At 39.2% G+C, this 20,202-nt stretch overlaps 1 protein-coding gene, 1 long non-coding RNA gene and 2 other non-coding genes across 6 annotated transcripts in view; 2 read left to right on the top strand and 2 right to left on the bottom strand.

Moving 5' to 3' along the window:
* Window positions 1-12,809, bottom strand: part of LOC111254139 (small subunit processome component 20 homolog) — a 16,145-nt gene extending 3,336 nt beyond the window's left edge. The window contains exons 1-18 of the mRNA XM_022814702.2: window positions 12,549-12,809; window positions 11,819-12,029; window positions 11,009-11,234; window positions 10,173-10,572; window positions 9,653-9,850; window positions 9,291-9,434; window positions 7,408-8,965; window positions 7,123-7,304; window positions 6,668-6,945; window positions 4,989-6,438; window positions 4,205-4,831; window positions 3,640-3,875; window positions 2,460-2,868; window positions 1,986-2,161; window positions 1,646-1,795; window positions 1,030-1,267; window positions 563-749; window positions 134-342 (exon numbers count right to left, since the gene is read on the bottom strand). Coding sequence (XP_022670437.1) covers window positions 134-342; window positions 563-749; window positions 1,030-1,267; window positions 1,646-1,795; window positions 1,986-2,161; window positions 2,460-2,868; window positions 3,640-3,875; window positions 4,205-4,831; window positions 4,989-6,438; window positions 6,668-6,945; window positions 7,123-7,304; window positions 7,408-8,965; window positions 9,291-9,434; window positions 9,653-9,850; window positions 10,173-10,572; window positions 11,009-11,234; window positions 11,819-12,029; window positions 12,549-12,575 — 6,906 coding nt within the window. The 5' untranslated portion in view covers window positions 12,576-12,809. The remainder of the gene's footprint in view (window positions 1-133; window positions 343-562; window positions 750-1,029; window positions 1,268-1,645; window positions 1,796-1,985; window positions 2,162-2,459; window positions 2,869-3,639; window positions 3,876-4,204; window positions 4,832-4,988; window positions 6,439-6,667; window positions 6,946-7,122; window positions 7,305-7,407; window positions 8,966-9,290; window positions 9,435-9,652; window positions 9,851-10,172; window positions 10,573-11,008; window positions 11,235-11,818; window positions 12,030-12,548) is intronic.
* Window positions 253-4,099, top strand: LOC147754610 (uncharacterized). Of its 3 annotated transcripts, none has more exons than XR_015316495.1 (5): window positions 253-393; window positions 576-678; window positions 934-1,300; window positions 1,690-1,797; window positions 2,475-4,099. It is a non-coding gene; the product is annotated as an uncharacterized LOC147754610 (long non-coding RNA). The 3 variants fall into 3 exon arrangements; XR_015316493.1 differs by having other exon boundaries at window positions 931-1,300; XR_015316494.1 differs by having other exon boundaries at window positions 931-1,300; window positions 1,690-1,816.
* A 3,257-nt stretch (window positions 12,810-16,066) lies between the features above and the next one.
* On the bottom strand, window positions 16,067-16,139 carry TRNAV-CAC (transfer RNA valine (anticodon CAC)). Its single transcript has one exon. It is a non-coding gene; the product is annotated as a tRNA-Val (tRNA).
* A 725-nt stretch (window positions 16,140-16,864) lies between these two features.
* TRNAK-UUU (transfer RNA lysine (anticodon UUU)) lies at window positions 16,865-16,937 on the top strand. Its single transcript has one exon. It is a non-coding gene; the product is annotated as a tRNA-Lys (tRNA).
* The last annotated feature ends 3,265 nt before the right edge of the window (window positions 16,938-20,202 follow it).

The raw sequence follows: 20,202 nt of genomic DNA, 5'->3' as shown, positions 1-20,202 counted from the left end.
ATATAATTTATTAGAATTTTTATATATATATATATATATATATAATTTATTAATATAGTATAATCTCATAACAAGAAGCGAATTAAACGGGCAATGTACGTAGTACAGTTTAGATAAGTAGACTGACCACTACCTCAGGATAGAGCTTAATGATCTGATAGACCATTTCAGCAGCGCTTTGGCGACCCTCCTCCACCGAGTATTCAAGTTGACCAAGGTAGAAGGCTACACATTTCTCACGTAGTTTCGGCTCGATCGGATAGTCGAAGAGATACTTCTGATACAGGGTCCTTGCTTGATTACGTATAGCTGTTACCTCTTCCTGAATTGACATTTCTGCCACTAAATCGTGCAAACAATTGCAGCAAGCACAAAAACCGCAGCACAATTAAGGTAGGTGTAGAGAATCTACAATTTTAACCTATAAGAAATTACTGAATTTCGGTTAACGGCTAAATTACTAGGAAACTTACAACGAACCAACATCATTGAATTCTCCCCAGTTGAACGTTCAGGGTCCAGCATATTTTTTAAAATTAAAGTGAAAGTTTTTTACTTTTACCCTTTCTCATCAGACTGTGCAACTCAGGGAGATTAACGCCCTTGTCAATGACAGCGGCCAGAAGTGAAAATGCAACTCCCTGTCGCTCGACGTCACAAATATCCGTCTCAATATAGGTAAGCAGCATCTTATATTGCTCTTCGTCCAGCTCCACAGTTTCGACTTCGTTCAAAATGGTACGAACAGTCTGAAATACATTAACCACCTAGTTGTTACAACGGAAAATCTCATAGATATACACTATTTAATAAAAAGCCTGATCGAATTTTATAGTAGTAGTTATTGAAATTTCGCAGTATATTGCTTGTCTATATTTTCGAAAGTTTGGTGTAAGCGTTATTTTTTTGTTTGTTTTTCTTTATATTTAGCAGAAACAGGACAATATACAGTTATGTCTGAACTTGACCTAACCGTATCAATCAAAGTACCGTGGCATATCGTAATAAATTGGAACTAAAAAATAATACCTTGAATGCAGCGATGAGCATCTCGTAGTTGGGTCCACTCTGTTGCGTTGTTCCAAGGTACTTATGTATGATGGACATGGCCGTCGAGATAATTATGTGAAGATGCGCTTGGAAAGCTGGTAGCGGATAATGAAGGAGTTGCTGAATGACAATCATAGACAGTGTCGTTACCTTAACATACGAAGACCGTTGCAGTTGACATAGAGGAGCCACGAACGGATCTAGCATGTTTAAATGTCTAAAGGTCAGGCAAAAGGACATACGAGAAAAGGTAGATAAATATAAAACGAAGACTATAAAACGGGTCTTTGTTGAAACGACTACGTTTCCCTTACGTATAATCTTTTGCTTAGATATTAGTATTGTTGATAGTTCCTGTTTTCACTTAATAATAATTTGATATTTACAGTTAAGAATTAACGCATAATTTTACAATGACAATGACATTGTTTACAATAAATGCGAGTGTGCAGGAAGCGTCAATGAAAATTAAAAAAACACAATAATAAATATCTTATTATCAAAAAATATGTTCCATTTGTATAGTTGATACAGAAAATTAGCAAAAAAATGTTAACAGTGTATTATAATTATCTAAAATAGACTATTAACTTACTTGTTCATTTCTTGCCCGCGATTCTTACGCAAAATATCACGAAGTAATTTCAGAGCCGACTCAACGAGGACATGTACGTTTGCCTTATGCGACACCAACGTTCCAACATGGCTACGTACTGGCGCTTTTGGGACGAGAAAGACATCAGGCCTGTAAGATAAAAGAAAGAAGGTGGTAACAGTTACGACATTAGTGAGATTACTACAACTACACTTGTTCAAGACATGCAAATCTAAGAGTGGTGATCAAAGTTAAAGACACAGTCAAAGGAGCTTTTATACCGTAACAACATCTCTATGAGTTAGAGTTACGTTCCCCTTTTATTATTATTATTATTTACCTTTCATAGGGCAGTGTACTTTCTCTATTCGTGTCGTCTATATCCTCGATTCCCCGCTGGCTGTCCGTTTCACCCTTAAGCTCCTTGGCAAGGACTGGATCGGTGATTAAAAGGCGATGGGTATTTTCATTCAGTAACTTATAGCAAAAAATAAATATTGTCACTTTACTCAAGCCCTGAAAGTATCAGAATTAAGATACGAGTTAGTTTGGTCTTCCTCGAATCGATGTGAAGCACAATATATTTTTGGCCCGAGAAGCAGATATCTGTTGTGTTCTGATCAAAGACAAATGACTCGTAGTTGACCTAGTACAATATAGCAGGTACTAAAATCAAGCAGTCTCGGTTATATGTGCCATCCCATCAGTTGTTGAGTAAAACTATCAGAAACCTAGTATCCTTAATAATTTCGTTTACACAAACATAGCGCCTACCACATCACTTGAACTTATCGTATCAAAATATACTAATTACCTTATTGGTTTCAAGACCGGACGTCAGCTGTTCGAAAATCTTCTCACACTTGCTTACTATACGAGCACTATGACCTGCCAAAAGTTTCACCTCAACGGCGTCAAGCAGTCGTTGTAGTTGGTCCTCAGACACTACAGCAGCAACAATGCGGAACATGTCTAGCGATTTCGTTCGTTTTGCCTCATCAGTTTTAGCCGTTATACCCGTGATATCCTTCTCATCAGCGACCTCGCCAAACTGCTCCTCTAGACAAATTTCAAGAATATCATCAGTACATTCGTCAAGATCACCCGGCTGCATCTGGGAGCGAACTGCTTCAAGGATGGCATGTACCGTAAACGTTAAGACGTGCAGTTGAAAACCTCTGCTGAGCAATGAACGCATCTCCCTGATCACATATTTCAAATAGCTGAAATAAAAGAAAAATATTACAAAGCTAGTCTACTAACTTTGACGAGAAGTGTAAGGAAGGTTTCACTGCAGTGTTTTATGACTCGTGTGTCCCCCTAAGCCCGACATCACCTTGTTATTAATCTGAGATGTGCATTTGTTCTTACACTACCTCGTAAGAAAATTCCCGTGCTTTTTATAATAAAACACGTCACATTTTGTATTCCAGTGGCAATAAGTTATTCCATTATGTATCCCCCTGTCATCATTTACAATTTTCCCGGCTCGATTCTTAGACAGACATTAAGTTGCACTATCAACCCGTAATTTCTTATTGGATTTTGATAGTTCAGGAAATACTCAAGCTTTAAATTCCATGTAAATCTAAGGCACTTGAAATGATTGACGACAGTCTTGTAACTGCAGCCGATCGTTTTGGCTAATCCCCGAGTCGTTTGTCGGCCGTCTTCCTTCACATAGCCATTATGAAGCTCAGAAAGTCGGTCAAAGCAGAAGGAATCCTCCAGGTCTGTTGGATTAGGTTAGCAAACTACTTTTGAGTAGTTTTTCCAGCGATAATATGGCTACCATACATAAGGCAAAGGTCCCAGACTGTTTCGGTTGGTTTCAACAAAATAGAGTAAGTTGTCAACAGAATACCGTTACATCACGCTTATAGAGCAGTTAAAGTCTGTTTGTATATCAGAAAAAAAAGCAATAACATTAAAGAAGACAAGTTTTTGTTGCAAAAAAAACGATAGAACCTTTTTTTCAACTTAATGGTACTTACCAGGGTCCGAGAATATTGATTATTTTCACAAGCGCGCTGCGTGCCGTCTCCCTTACAGGCAAAAGACGTGACTTCAAAAATACAATAACTTTAAGCAACACAGACGACAGGTTTGTTCGTAGGAACGTTTTACTTGGCAGGATACTTAGTAGCTTAACGACTCCCACTGCAATCGAAACTCGAAGGACATCATTTTCTTCATTATCGTCGTCAGCGCCATCGGTCGAGTAGTAGCCCTAATAGTCGCAGGAATAGAACAAAAAAAATGAAAAAATAAATATCTACGTTTAACAGTTACTAACACCCAAAGGTACAGACTTGATTGTTCACAGTGAAACACTAAGCGTTAAGTAATTCTACCTTTGCTACAGGATATTCAAAGTTAAAAAGACAACCTATTTTGTAAGCACTAAATGTGTTTTAGCGAGTGATTATAAATAAAGTATGTTTCTATTTCATATTTCGAATACGTATTTCTTCTGAGTTTACCCTACTATTCGAATTCAATTTTACGTAAAAAAAACACATCAACTCCGATTGAAACAAGAATGTAAATCAGACAGACCTTTCTGGTGATGGCTGACTGCAATTTGCATAACAACACATCCTTGAGAGTCTGTAGAATCTCTTTGCCCACTTTGACATCGACGACGGTTACCATTCCGTCTGGTGGCAAGGTCCCACTTTCGTTAACTGTCGGTAGGCCTTCCTTGATTTCTTCGGCGGCCTCTTCTTGTTCAGTCATGTTTAGATCCACCGCAGCGTCGAGTGAAATTGGTGCGTCTGGTGGAGCTAAACGCTCTCGAAGCGGCAGGGAGCTCGTTGTCGATGTTGTTGCATTTTCTTCAAACACCGACACCAACTGACTGAGATCGAAGTGAAACGCGTCCAGCAAAGTTACAATTATCTTTACAATACATTTCTGGTTAGCTCTGACACTGCATAGTTCCTTATTGGATAATAGCAAAATGTACTTTTCAAGCAAACGCGCATATTGTCGCCAAGGTAGCTTACTAGCTAGCGAGCCCAAGTTCTGTATAGCAGCTTCGGCAATGTTCTGTTTGGCGTACTCTTCTTTCAACAGGAATGATTCAGTCAAAGGCAGGAAAACGTCCATAATACTTCGGGCAGATATATGCCTTGCAGATAAAGCGGTCGAAAGACGAATGAGTGCTCGTGCGCGTCGATGAAGCTAAAATGAGTGATAAACGCATGCATAGAATCAAATTAAATATGGTGCATTGTTTCAGCATAGCGTTCGGCTCTGCGAAGTAAACACGCTATACTAAATGTAACCGTACCGAATGTAAAACACGCGTTTAATTAGCTCGATATAAATCTTTACCAACCTGAATGTGAACGATGCATTCAAAGAAATCTTTTTCCTTTTCCGTGTCCTGGAAGCTCTTAAGTTCTTTGAACAGCGCACGCTTTCCACAGGTGTTCAGTATATGTGTAAGGATTTTGACACATTCATGGCGCGTTGTCTCCTCGTTGCTTCGAAAACCTTTTTTGATACTTCCGTATATCTCCTGTTCGACGCAAGTCTTAAAAAATACCTCATGGCCTTCACCTAGAACATCGTGGCAGAAAGTAATAAGCTTAAAAAGCGCATACGTTGCGGCGTCTCTCAGTGAAAGGTCGCTGCTTCTAAGCGATGTATAAATGCAGCTGTGTATGAGAGGAAGCGCCGTCTGCACCTCTGGTATTTTCATGGCCTCAGTCAAGGCTACGAGCTCTCGAAATCCTTTGATTCTCTGCAAATAGGCCGGTTCTTCGGTTAGTCTTGCGTCCCACGAGTTAAGTTTCCCAAGTATATCGCATACTTTGGCATCAATTCCGGACATCTTCGTACTGAGCATCTGGAACACATTCAGGAGGACGTTTCGACTATTCCTGCCTTCCACGATGGCCCACATTCTACAGAGTGACAAGTAGATATCTGCAACCGAATCGGCTGCCACTATGAGGTTCTTAATTATGCACAGTGTTTCGTATTCAAAGGTGTCATCCTCGTTTTTCTTAGCTCGACTTTTCTTATGAAGCATTGATGCAAGAAGTACCAGCATGTTGCTAGCTAATGCCGGATCGGTGTTGTACTTGCTCAACTTGAAAAGGATAAACCGATCAACTGGATGCATGGGTCTATCATACTCTTTCATCTGCTCAAAAGAACGGGATATAATAACGAATGTGTATGGCAGCGCGATACGGAACCCAGTTGACGGTTCCGTGTTATCATGCAAATCGACATCTTCTAACGAATAAATTATTCTGGCCACTGTTTCATCGGGCGCCACGTCCGATAGAAGATATTTGATGACGTCTCTAATTGACTTGACCACATCCGGATGCGCTGATGATGTACCCAGAATAGTCATCAGATCTGACATTATTGTTCGAGTTGGATCATCGCGACTCTTGAGACCAAGTAAGAACTGAAGATTTTCCTTCTGCGCAAAGCATAAAAACAATCGGAATACGCGAGCCGATGGATCACCTGGAAAGCGCACGAGCTCCTGTAGTGTACGCCAAACATAAAGCTCAAAGAATAAATGCACATCATTCAGTTTCATCGCGAACCGATCCAGCTGAGTGAAATAATGATAAACGATGTCTACGCAGAGCATACGTGCTCTTTTGATGGACTGCGAGTAAAGACGGTTGATGTCGCCGGCTCTCTGTGTAACAAGATTCGAATAGCGGAGTAGCAACAACACAGATCGAAGCAGAAGAGGTAGAAAAGTCGGCAGGACACCACTCATATGGTTCAAAACATGGCGAATATTGTTAAGGACCCTGCAAGCCACAGAACAGTTAGTATCGGAATGTTACAAAACAACGCACACTACCATTTTTCCCTCATTAAATGCTATCAGTTCATCCATATGTTTAATATTCTATTACGTTAGTCTTTACAGCGTTATTTTATTTATCACGATAATTTTGGCATTTATCGGATCATACTCAGTAAACCTACATAGGACACTCCAACCCTGCACTATCTGGTGTTTGGTGGCTCACTCACTGTCTGATGCGTCTCACAGGCACGGCGTTTTCGGGATCAAATGACACATTCTCAAGAAGGCGTTCCGTTGAGACGCCGTCGTCGTCATCTACACTTATGTTGTACCTTCGTAACGGTAGTAGAATTAGTTCGATAAAATAGATGAGATCTGACTCCCGAGAGCTAGCTAAAAAACGCAACACAGCAGCGTGCTTCGACGCTACTCGCGACTTCGAGCGATGTCCCGTTTTTTTTGTCAGCATCCTTCCAAAGAGTAAACGCATTACGTACGGCAATACCTGCAATTAATCGACCTAGACTAAAATCGTGAAAATATTTCATAGGCCTGCACAAATACCAGACTGAATGGTATAGGATACACAAACGTCACAAATTCCACCCACCAAATATCGTATTCTACCCTTAAGGTTCTTCATATTCGAAAACTATAGATCGCATTTCGTGTGTAAACTAACCTTTTTTCTTTGTTTATCGGGCAAGCGTTGCATTTGCTTAGTTTTTTCTCGACCCGCTTCATTTTTACGCTGAACAGAACTCGTGTCATTAGCCAAAAAACTTTCGTTAAGCACGTTCATCCATTCTTTGTCATCGAGAAGTTTCATCAAATTCTCTTTACAACAGTGCAACACGCTGACTCCTGTGGAAATAAAATAAAACCATATCAAGATAATTAATATTTCCTACAGGACTTTGGCAGCATTTTCTAACTACTTTACGAAGTCTATATTAGCATTACTTACCACATGCTAACAGACATTCTAAGGCCAGTTTTTGTATCGCAGCTTCCGGATACATAAGCAGATCCCCGAACCGTTCCTCAAATTCTTCACGTTTGCTTTGCTCTAATTGTTTGAGCTCTGAATGAGCCAAAGCGGTTAAAGCGGCCTTCAAACTTGCGACACATTTTCTTCCTGGCGTAATTGCTTTAGCTTCTTTAGACCTTATACCATATTTCGGCGCGTTAGTCGATTTCCTCGTATCAGTATCGTTCATTATGCTTGTGTTACCTTCAGGCCGGACATTGTCATCCTCTACATCACTATCATCAATTATAATTGCGCCATCTTCGTCCATTTTGACATCCATATCATTCTCGTTGTCACTTAGCAAGTGTTCCTTTAGGACACGCTCACTGGCGATAAACTCCGAACGTGGCCGGAACTCCTCTTCAAACAGGTTCAAAAAATATTTGTACGGTACATCACTGACTATGGCAGCGTCGGTTACCTGTTCAACCACATTCCAAAGAAGCACTCGGTGTAGATCATAATCGACATTTTCATAAGTTTCCTTGACTGTGAGAAGATCCACAAGGGTAGTATCCATGATCTCATTAGATATCGGCGGACCGATGAAGTGTTCTTGCGTTTGAATAGCTTTGGTAGTCTCGTCAAACTGACGGTTCATAACCTCCCAGAATTTCTCGTAATCCATATAAGTGGCAATAAGTTTTTTAACAGTCGACCACAATTGGCTAAAACTAATGTGGAGTTGGCCGAATAAAAAAGCCAAAGTAAATCGATGTAGTGTCGGGTCCACAGCGTTCCTAAGGACTGTCTCAAATCTCAACTTTTCCATAAGGTTGTTCCTATTCTTGAACTCTTGCACGGTTACTGCGATTCCTTCAAGAGCTAACATATAACGGCAAGCAGCAAACTTCCCTTTTGGAATCTTCTTTTCGGGCGGTTCAAACTGAGATAAAATTCGGAGCGCAAGGAATCGCACAATTGCGTAAGGAGAGGTTAGGAGCCACCAAAGTTCACTGAAGAGCTCAGTTTGAAGATGAGAGTCTTTCTCGGTGGTACTGTAGACAGCCAAATCCATCGATCTCAAGATGAATGGATCCTTGTATTTACGTAGCACCAACATCAAACACTTAGGGTCGACACTTACTTTGAGGACTACTAGACTTCGGACGCATTCCTGGATGCAAGCCAACTGAAGCAGATCCATAGTGCGTCGCTTAATCAAAACCCTCAAAGCTTTTTGAAGCTGCTCCACAACTTTGGTGGAGTCCCACAGAGATTGCAAATGACGCACTAGGCAGCACGACTCCCAGAAGCATTCCAGATGTTCAATATTTTCGACATTTTCTTTTGTCAAAGTCAACGTAGCGAACAGGTAGTCGGACAATGAAGACCGTTCGATTCTTTGTAAGCACACAAGGGGTTTCCACTCCACAAGGCTTGCTGCACAGTGAATCTTCATTCCTGCCAAAGATTCCAATTTTGAAAGAAGACGCAAGGCCCTTCTTCCTTCTTGTTGCTCGCTGTACTTCCATAATATTGGTACAACCGTCTGAAATATATACGCAGGCAAGTATACGCAAAATTTACGCTATAGCTCTGATCAACAGAACAGGATAAACAAGTCAACTTCCGATTAACCAGACTGACTCTCTACCATTTGCATAATTATACAAAGTAAAACTTTGAACAATAATCACCAAATTAAATAAACTATGTTGTATGCGTCTAAGAACCATGTGTTTGTATAAAAGATAGTAAAATAATAGTAATTAATAATAATTTAGCTAAGACAAATCAACGATTATAAAGGCTTCCATTTGATGTGCTAGTGTACCAAACGTACTAACGCCAGCTAAAGAAGGCACTTAAGATACCTCATGAAAGCAGTTGAGCTTCGCCAGGTTGTCCATAAACTTTAACAGAGCATCCTCTTCAACGATTTGCTCTGATACACTAAAAGCTTCCAGCACGTTCGATACAAAAATCTCCTTGGCACCTCTTTCCTCACAAACTGTTAGCTAAAAAAAAAACAATATAAGCAAGAATATAAGACTCTAACCCTAAACACGAATAAACAATCGATTAGAAAAAGTACTCATACATTTTAAGAACCTCAGACTCTATGCCAAAGATTTGCACTCAACTCTGCTTATCTTTCTACCTGTAAAAGCCATACAACCAACGTAACAGTACGAATTGATATATTCTTATTTAAATTTTATTATATAAGGCTTACTGCAAGAGCACTTGCATCAAGCAAATGCGGGAACGCTTCCTCCGGACATTGAGAGAACGCCTTCGCAAATGTATTGCATATATCGTCAGGATTAAGGCTCGCTAATTTGCCGTCTTTAAATGAAATGACCTCTCCATAGCACTGGCAAAGTGCTGCAAAATGTGACGGAGTTAAATCGCCCGAAGACAGGAGACATTCCTGTAATATATTTAATTGTTACGACCGAATATCAGATACAAAAATACGGCACTTACTCATTAATTTAGTTGTTTTCTTAGACATATCACCTGGGTCTAACCAATTAATGACAATTGATAAAAATACAGGCAGGAAACGTAAAGGAAACAACACTACAGTCGATGCACGTTTTTTTTTGTTTTTATTTCGCTCACCCGAAATCCACATCGATCATCCTTCGCTGTTACTGAAAAAACTCGGTAAAACAATAAGTATGCACATACACTAAATAAATGAATGATTGTAGTTCTGTACTGCGTTATTTAGACGTACAGATTTTTACCTTTAGGGTCTTCCATAAAAACTGGCTATAGTCCGGCGTAAGGTGGTTGCAAAGTAGCTCCAACATAGTCCGGATAACAATGAGTCGTGTATCTGTCGAATCACCGCTTCGATGAGCTAGCCTCTGCATGATTAGGGGGAACATCTGCTCAGCACAAGAATGAACTCGTGTCTTGACACCCTTTAACACTTCAAAGAAGAGGACACCCAAGCCCCGGGCCAAGCTTGAGTCCCGATCTGCATGACCAAAGATGATATTTAATAGATATTTTTTATCAGCTACCTTACGCAATAGAAAAGCGAAGCTTTCGGCTGCGAACGCTTTAGTATGATCCTGGTGCCGTTCCGAAAGCAGTGGTTTGTAAAGGTCGAACACGGATTCAATATCCTCTACCATAAACCTGTGCAGAAAGACCGAAAGGCAGTTTCGCCTAGATAAGCTTGTGCTCTTCGTAGTATCAGTTTAAGTACATTTATTCGTATACAAAAGTGTTTACCACGCCGCGACGAGAGATCTCTGTAAATTAGGTAAACTGTCAGGTTTTTACATATTTATATGCAACATAACCATACAAGAAAAAAAAAGATGCACACGATTTGTGGTGTGCTCAATAAGTCCAGTCGAAAAATCACAAATAATCCATGCATTCAGGAGATTAATTTCTGTAGTCTTCAGCTCTCTGCTACTCAATATCGGTGGTGTAAATGTCAACCTATTTCTTCAAAGAACGACAATGTAGTAGACAAAAAAGGTTGAAATAATCCCATAAACACGAAAAATTGACCAAAATGAGACAAGATGCTAATATAACAGTAATCACGATTTTGTGTACTTACCGCCATTGGAATTTGAAAAGATAGGCTAGACAAGTGAACACCTTTTCGAGCACATCGGCATCTCTTTGTTGAAGGTGAGTTGACGTAATAACTGTGAAAAATGTTGCAAATTCTGGATAAAATTGATCTTGAAGGTCTCTTGCCAGTGCGACCACTAGTTCTAAGTTGGCCTCGAGGGAGGGTGACTTTTCTTCTCCCAGCTGTTGTTGCAGGACTTTAAAAATCCCTGCAAGGGCAAATTTAAAAAAAGAAAGGTTAAAAATAATCCTTTGCCCGAAAATTTAGCAAATTAATTTAGGTTAGATTAAAAATAGTCAAATATTAGTTTTTGCTATTAGATACCACGTATTATATATATATATATATAAATAATAGGTAATAAAGTAGGAGTGATCCTACTCTGATCAACAGGAAACTTTTTTTACTACTTTTAACTTCAACCAATACCAAACTCATTACTTAAAATTCAAGCTGCCTGGGTAATGTTCCGGTTCCCATTCCATGTTCGAAACGGGAGACTAATAACCAGTCATTTGAAAATATTTGATATTCAATATATTCGCAGAGTGCACAAACATATAGAAAGCTTGGAGAAAATTTGATGTCTTCTAGGATATATACCTATGACCTTTTAAAGCACATATTAACAGTATATAATATATAGGCATTTATAGAAAAAAAAACACAAATTTACTTTCTAAAACATTGAATATAGTTTGTTTCTCACATAACTGACTTATTAGTCTTGTGCAGCAAATCTAATATCTAACCTTAGGAATTCTATGAATGACTAATAATAACATTACATACCATCCTTGGCATGCAGAAGGTGAGGTAATGAGTAGACGTCTGGTCCAACAAAATTTACCAGTTCAGTAAACTTTTGTGTGCAGTTTAGCTCGAGCCATTTGTCGAGAGAAGCCTTAAAGTGTGTTTCCGTAGCGCCGACAATATATTGTTGATCCCGATTAATGCGGTGAATAACATCGATACTAATGGATGCTACACGTTCCGAAAATGACTGAAAAGTGATTTTACAAAAACTTTAGTTTGGATCTCCTTTTGTAGATTCAATTTTAAATAGATTACATGATCGAACGTATGATTAAATTTAATTGCTAATTGGCCTTTTTCGCAATATAAATTGATAACTAATAGAACTTTCAGGTACTCTAACGTATGCACTCCAGCATACTCAGCTATGAATAAATATTGGTACATGCAGAGTGTCAATATGGCTAATTGAAAATAATAATTTATTAAAATTAATTATATCCATTACAAATTCTGCTGCGGATATCACTTGAACACATAAAAATATCTTTTAAGGAAGTTATCAGTTCACGTGATCGATAAGGACTATTACTCTCATCAGAACTTGTTAGACGAATAAGAGATCCGTACTTTAGACAATACGCAAGAATCAGTCACTAGGGTCATAATTAATTACTGCTGACGTATTGCGGTCAATATATTTAGCCAAGTAAATTATTTAGTTCATTAAATGGCAAAATCAAATTAAAATAATGTATACACAAACCCTGAACCGGAGTTCCTCACGACCCATGATCAGTTTTCCTTAATTTGCTGACACTCGAAAAGGCTACAGTAGACTTCGCAGGTTCAGCGCTAGGTACCCTTACGTTTAACACGGTCACAATTTCTGAACCCGGATTCTACGCTATGCGGAAATAGAATAGTCATTTGTATTCACGTTTTAGAATATATCCATTTTCTTTGGAGCAGGCTCTCCGAGGAATATCCGAACGCGAGTAACCGCGTGTAACCATCTCACGTACTCTCCAACGATAACAACGTCTCCTCTCCCGAAGATGCCTTCGAGCAGTTTGAAAGCATGGCGCCAAATTGGTCGCATACGTCTGCTTGATATTTACACCGCCCAGCTTGTCGTCAGACGTTGCAAAATCTATTAGTTTAAATATGTAATATGATGCCCCTTACTTGTTTTAGGAAAAAAAGTTGTTTATACAGACTAATTATTTGTCAATATATTTAGTAAGTGCTGCTTTTAGCACTTTTTTTTTTTTCATAAAATAGGTTGTCCCGAACCTATAATCTCTTAAAAATTCACAACAAAGGAATAATAGAAAATGACTTCACTGTCGATACTGTATGTTCCTCCTTGCAAATTAGAGACACGTATATGAATGCAATCTGAACTAATCTGGAAAATGGCTTCACTTTTGTTGATAATTTCAAAACAAACACTAATACAGATTTTTTGGAAAATGCACAAATTATGACGTTTTAAATGCAAAAGTGCTGTAATATATTTGGGTTTTGAAATCGATCTATATTTTAAGACTCAAATTCAACATCTCTATATTGCGTCCGATATACAAAAGTGATCAAGTGGTCAGTGGCATCATCGAGCACTCCATGTTTTGTCGAAATAATTGTAGCAGGATTACTTTTCTAGATTTGATTCTCATTCGGTGTTTACGCGTGCTACCATTTATTCGTTAATTTAAAATCATATTGAATAGGGTTTCAACCGGCGACTTTTCGCAAAGCGTTATAAGTATTGCTAGCGTGCGTGTTAGTAGTATCTCGCCGTCGCTTGATAGCCGTTAAATTTCTTTTCGCGGCACGAACAGCCCTGTAACATATGAGCATGAGACCTCTTGACACCATCGGAGTCACATTCTGAATATTTAGAACGTGGGAAAGTAGCTTTTAACTTATATATATTATAACGTATTAACTAAATAGTCCTTTTTCAGAATCGAAGTGTTGACACTACATAACGCGTGACGCGACATAAGTGTGTAAGGCTCTAATTTATGAAAGTTTTAAATCATAAATTAGTTACATTATACATAATAACAAATTAGTATAGTGGCATTTTCAAAGTATTTACATTTAAACACAACGAGCCAGTTTTATTAAGACATCCATATAGCAACACGAAAACCCTGAAGAATGCCCTTGTTCTGTTATCACTTGTCGTTTAAACATGAAGTGTATCTGTTTGGAAGTGTTGCGTTTGTACATACAATGACGCATTCTGATGATTACAAAAAGGACAAGGAGGTGACTACTTACTCACTAGTATAAAGAATCAGCAGTAGTAAGACTGCGTCATACTAGATCGAAACGATTTCAAAGTTGGATAGTTCTGGATATTCGGTATCTTCGAATAAACGCTGCCGTATTTTGCCCGGTGGCATGCGGTGACAGCGTAAGCATTGAGGTGCCCCTTATGCCAATCTCGAATGCCAATTAAACTCCCGTATTTGAAGGAAGGCGTATTAGCGTATTTACGAAGGAGCGTTGAACTATACTATTAAAAGCGGTTGTAGCTCTATTTCGTATTCGCATGGCAGCAATGGAATAGGTAAACAGCAAAAAAGCTTTTTCGTTAGGCGTCGCTAGACGACCACGAACATATTGAGCATGCAAGTGCTCAAATTATTACTCTGTGTATTACGTTTTACGGAACAGAAAAATTCATTGTGGTCTTAACATGGCCATATTTTAGGGGAAGTGTAAACTGTTTTAATGATTTATCAATGTAGCTAATTATACAGCTGAACAAACACACGGGCACACATTGGACGGAAGTCTGCTCAGAAAAGCGACCGCTAAAATAAGGTAAAGCTTATATTGCCTCTACCATGGTGCACAATGTACCTTCACCTGAATATCGTCTCTATGTGAATACACTAAATTATAAACCTGTACGTTCAACCGCATGAACAAGCTTCGGCCTTCAAGTAGGAATAAACCTTACACAATTGGCGTAATAATAAAATACAGTATTTTCTATAATTGTGACGACCTTTCTTTCTATTCAGCCGTAATAGCTCTTCTACAACTTTCCGTAAACAACGGCTAAATGGTAAACTCATATTTTAGCATCCTTTGGACCTAGATTTGGTATTTGTTCTCGTAAAAAACGATTAAATTTCTGAAAAGAGCACATCTGACACATAACATGGACCTATAGCTAGTGATTCTGTCAAACTCAGCGCCAAGTCCTACGTCCGGCTAGGGATCTACTTATTAAAAATAGTTCTGCTAATATCAGCAATGACAATAATAGACGAACTTTTATTTAGGGAAAAAAATACGCGCGTCCCACAAAAGCTTATTACTATTCATATTCGAGCACTAGTAAAAGAATAGTGTCCACGCTAGACTTTATTTATAATTCATCTAATTATCTATAATATCACCTAAGTTCAGCTCTACGCCCTAGTGAGCACTGAAAAACTTGTATTATAGCAGTTCTCTAATATAAGTCTATTTTTTTAATTCATGATTTCTTCAACTAGCATCGATTGGTGCTTTATCAAAAAATAGTGCTCTCAGCATGAGTTTGCATTTGTATTATATTTAACATTGAAATTTAGGTGATAGTAGTAATAACAATAATACATTCACTATGTAGTACTCTGCAGAAGAGCTAAATTAAACTGGTGCTTCCTATTGTGATTGAGCTAATATTCAATGATTTGTGATATTAAGTTGACACAAATCCGACCATTTTATTATTACAGTTACTTTTCACAAAACAAATACTATTTTAAATTACCGATTAAAACAATACACGTACATTATATATGTATATTAACGGTCACAGAATCTCGTTTACATCTTTTGAATGCTAGCCGACGTTTAACAGGCATCCAGCATACACTTTACTCAAGACATTTAGAGCTTGATACTTACACTTGTTTAGCTGCCTATTTATAGGCTCTGGACTGACATTTGAAATATTTGCGTAAATTTCCTATCAGATGTAAGACTTAACAAACGATTACAAAAAAAAAAAACAAATTTGTAAATGCTAAGTGAATATGCGTCGATACGTTTACAAAATATAAGGCAATTTCACTTCTTTAGAAGAATCCAAGTTGTTAACAAATAATGACAAATCTTTAAAGGCAGCCTGTCAATATCTAGGCCTTTTTTTTTAAGGGTCAAATTTTCAATTCGAACTAAACAAATCTCAGAATATAACAAACTTGATTTAACAAATTATTGGGGTCGTTGCTTCACACATACGTAATCACAGATTGTACGTAAAAAAGATGTTTCCGCCCGGGATCGAACCGAGGACCTTGCGCGTGTGAGGCGCACGTGATAACCACTACACCACGGAAACAACCGATAGGTGCTGCCTTCGGCGAACACATAAACGTACATTGCGACAGGTTCCAAGAAAGTGGGTTTGTGGGAATATGAAAATATCCGTTTGCTATTTAGTACCAATTATCGTAGCATTTTCCATTCCAAATAATTACCAAACATATTGCCATTCCAGCAGTTCTCTGGCATAATGTATCTCGTTGTTTGCTACAATGACTCAGGGGCAAGTGTCCGCGCCGAGAATCCCCTGAAATACAGAGAGACAGCTTTCTCGCTTCGAATATGCGAATGCTAGCAGCAGATGGCAGTTACCATTGATGTTGTCAACCAGATGTCACTTTGGCGAGTCGGTTCTTAGTGCTAATCATTTGTGGTATCGTTTAGTAATCACTGAATGATAATACCATTAATTATCAATATGGCTACTAAAGAATATTGTGGTCTTGTATGCAATTGAAAGATAGATCAAATTCAGTCGGTTATAAACCACGTACCGAGAAGCTCAAGCGGGCTGACAATGCACTATAAACACAACGATGCTCCCACGGTAGTATTACGCTAAAAAAGGACGAGTGATCATCGGTTAGCTGGATGTTTACAGGGCAACCTAGGTACTGTATATGATTTTGATTAGGCAATTCGCCGAGCTTCTTTGATATATAAAAGAAGGCAATAGCTTCTATTAAAAACGTCGTTTTTAAATTTTTCAAGCGAAGCCGAGATTCGGATCTGTTCACCCACGCCCAGATAGCTCAGTCGGTAGAGCGTTAGGCTTTTAACCTAACGGTCCAGGGTTCGAGCCCCTGTCTGGGCGCGTTTTTTATAATTCCTTTATTATGCTAATCAAAGAACACTGCTATGCTTATCGCTGTTAGTCGCAGGTTAGCTGTATTTTACTGCCAACATGCTTCTCAGGCGTGTAATTTTAAATATGACAAAAAAAGCGTGATGTTTCTTTTGTTTGTAATTTTTTGACAACTTGATAAAACCAATAGACCTCGTCAGGTGGAAAATATCAGCACAAAACGGGCCGATCATGATGCCAGAGGTGTTCAATGTAAGCATATATTTTCCTGCAGCTCGTTTTGAGATTCGATCGAGCCCATAGCTTAGCCATCCCTCACAATGGCTTCCTCCCTCTCGATTGCGTACAGTCCAACGTCATATCAGCCGCACTCGTGATAGTAGCGGCATTAGCAACCCAGTCTTCAACGGCATTGTTTGGTCTCAGAGGAACATTGCCTCTACCCCATCAGATTTTCTCGACTTAGCGATTGTGTTATGCCTACCAGGGCGACATAGCTTAAGGGGCAGAATCGCATGCCAGTAACAACTTTAGTGGGCGTTTTCGTGCCTTCGTTCAACGACATACCGCATGCAATAACAGGTCGGTTTCATAGTGAAGAGCCCAAGTTGCCTACTAGAGCACGCGGTGGGTTAACAATAGGATTTTCGTATTTGGTACTGATGAGTTCGCATTGTTCAGCTGGGAAGGCAACATCTGACCTGTTGGTCAAAAAAAGCTTATTTGTTGTAAGACCTGGGGAGGTCGGTAGCTGACTCACTGAACCAAAGTTTTCTGTATTAAGTGGGGACGGTTAAAGTCATTGATCTTGGCGCGTCGCTGTTGCCGCCTCCACGCCCTCCTTAAACTCGCGATCGAGATCTTCCGTCGAACGATTCAGTGACCTCTTCCATATACATTTTTCTTTTTCTTTGCTTGTGTCGTCTTGATTCGTAAGCTTCGCAGCTGCAGTAAAACAGCGGGAGACATCCGAGAAGTGGGGCAGCGAGACGAATCAACGGAAAGAGCATCCTGCACAGGACGGAATAACTTGAGTCAGTGCTTCATCCGAGTGATCATCGCTGTCAAGATTAGAAGGCTATTAGCCTTTGGCGGACAAAAGATGGGTATCACTTTCCCTGAAAGTGTTTATGCTATCCTATCTATAGGGCTTCTTAACTTCAAAAAACACGTATTCCTGTATTATCGTGCATACATGAAATCGAACTTTACGACGTGCTGTCTACGCGTACACTTCATACTACATACAGACAGGGGGGCTAATTGCGGCGATGGGCTTAGTTAGTATAACTTGTCGGCAAAAATCAGAGTCATCGCCTAAATTGCTTCGATCTAATTAATGCTATAAATTGCGGAAACACAATTCGACCAGCTAAATTGTGGCGGCAAGCAATGGAAGCAACAAGATTTGAGTATTGTCTTAAATCACAAGAGAACTAATTTAGACTGAAGGAAGAGAACATGTTTAGAAATACAGGTGCCCATTTCGTAAGCAGTACTCACGCGTACTCAATACAAAACACTATTTACTTGAATACCAAACTTTTTTTTCGTGTTTAGTTGACGGGTATTGATTAACTCACTTGATAAAAGCGTATTGTCGAGGTTTAATATTTATCAAGCAATGTCCAATGTCGAAAACGCGACCAACCTTATATTTTAAATTTCAAGCATGCCTTTGTTAATTTTCATCTGTATATTTTACTGTCAAGAAGCAGAAAATTTACATTTCTGGCAAATGGTCTTTTGTCTGTTTCTTTTGCAACACTTGGATATATCAAATGCAAAGCACAACGAACTAGTGGAGTAAAAGAAGCTCATGTAACGCAGGATATTCCTTCTGTGAATGCTTAGGTAACGTTCAAAATGTTTGACTTTTCAAAATGGACATTATTTGAGGGTATAACGTGCCTTTCGCTCGGGTCAGCCTAAGTTCACGAAAGGAACAAACATAAAAATAGAATAGGGCAAATCATATTTATTTTTTAAAATAGAAAAAAAAAACTACACAAAAGACGCAAAGGGGTCTCTTAGCATATGACCTACAGGCATTTGATTCATGGTCGAAAAAAATATTTTATTTTCGGTTGTTATAGCTCAAACGGCAAAAAACAAATATATATATATATATAACCTTTAGTTATGGGCACGCACACGGGTAATGTATGTAATAGTATACTGAGGAGCAGGCGGTGTCGTACGATGTCGATGTGCCGAAGGGTCGAAACATTTGTTATCAGCATTTGAACTGCCCGGCTGGCAATATGTTACTTCTAAATGTACCTGAGTGTGTAGACCAAAGTGAGTCTTTATCTGGCCTACTCAAAAGGTTCACTCCTACCGAACATAATAACGAAGAACAGAAGGCGCAAGTGTTGATTGCATCTCCCTTTACCTTTGCCGACGCCCTTGTCATTTCTGCAAGCACAGCTACGACGTGATCTGTATGAATATCCGAAGGATCCTTAACTCTTCGAAGGAACACAGTGTTCTGGTCACCGTTTTTCGGACGACCGAAGAGGCTTTTCAAAAGTCATCTCAATCCTATTCAATTTCGGTTGCAAGCACATTACAATGTATCGTCAGGAAACGCCTCCGAATTGTTCAACACAACGACACCGGATGCGGCGGCAGCTTTCAGCAAACCGCGAGTTCGATTTACAGTCCGTTTATGTGTTAGGCAAGCGATATGTATGGCCGAGTGTGTGGATCTAGGACATAGAGCTAAACGAACAGCATTGAAGCCGGTCGCCTGACGGGCAGTAGTACCCATGTAGGTGAGTTAAACTAGGAGCAATGTCTGTGTAGGAACGATGTCCTATGCGTTAACGCGAGAGCACTACTTGACTCTCGGATTGCTGGCAGTGGCATGAAGTAATCAAAGCTATCTTTGATGCTATCGGCACCCCGTCGTAACAGAATACAGCTCTAATGAACCCGCGCCCCCTAAGCGAAATTCTTTCGGCGGAACGATCACTACTCCTCCGTTTAATAAGAGGTCTGCCAATGGCAGTGCCTATTGGCCGAAGCTACTTTTTACCATGTCAAATACAAGAAACGCATTCATTCACAGTCGTTGTTTGTGAGGTAGTGTTATTATGGAGCGCGCCATTCGAGTTTTAGACTCATACGATCGGTAGAATCAGATAGCATCCAGGGGATATTTACTGCTCATTTTTTCAATATGCTCCGTACTATTAGCGGCCGGCTCTATAGAACCACGTCCTGTTAGCAATTAAGCTACGACAGAAACATATATGTATGTATATATATA

This window comes from Varroa destructor, unplaced genomic scaffold, assembly GCF_002443255.2.
Source record: "Varroa destructor unplaced genomic scaffold, Vdes_3.0 BEIS01000007.1, whole genome shotgun sequence".
Classification (NCBI taxonomy): domain Eukaryota; kingdom Metazoa; phylum Arthropoda; class Arachnida; order Mesostigmata; family Varroidae; genus Varroa; species Varroa destructor.
This window is presented reverse-complemented; position numbering and strand designations above follow the sequence as displayed.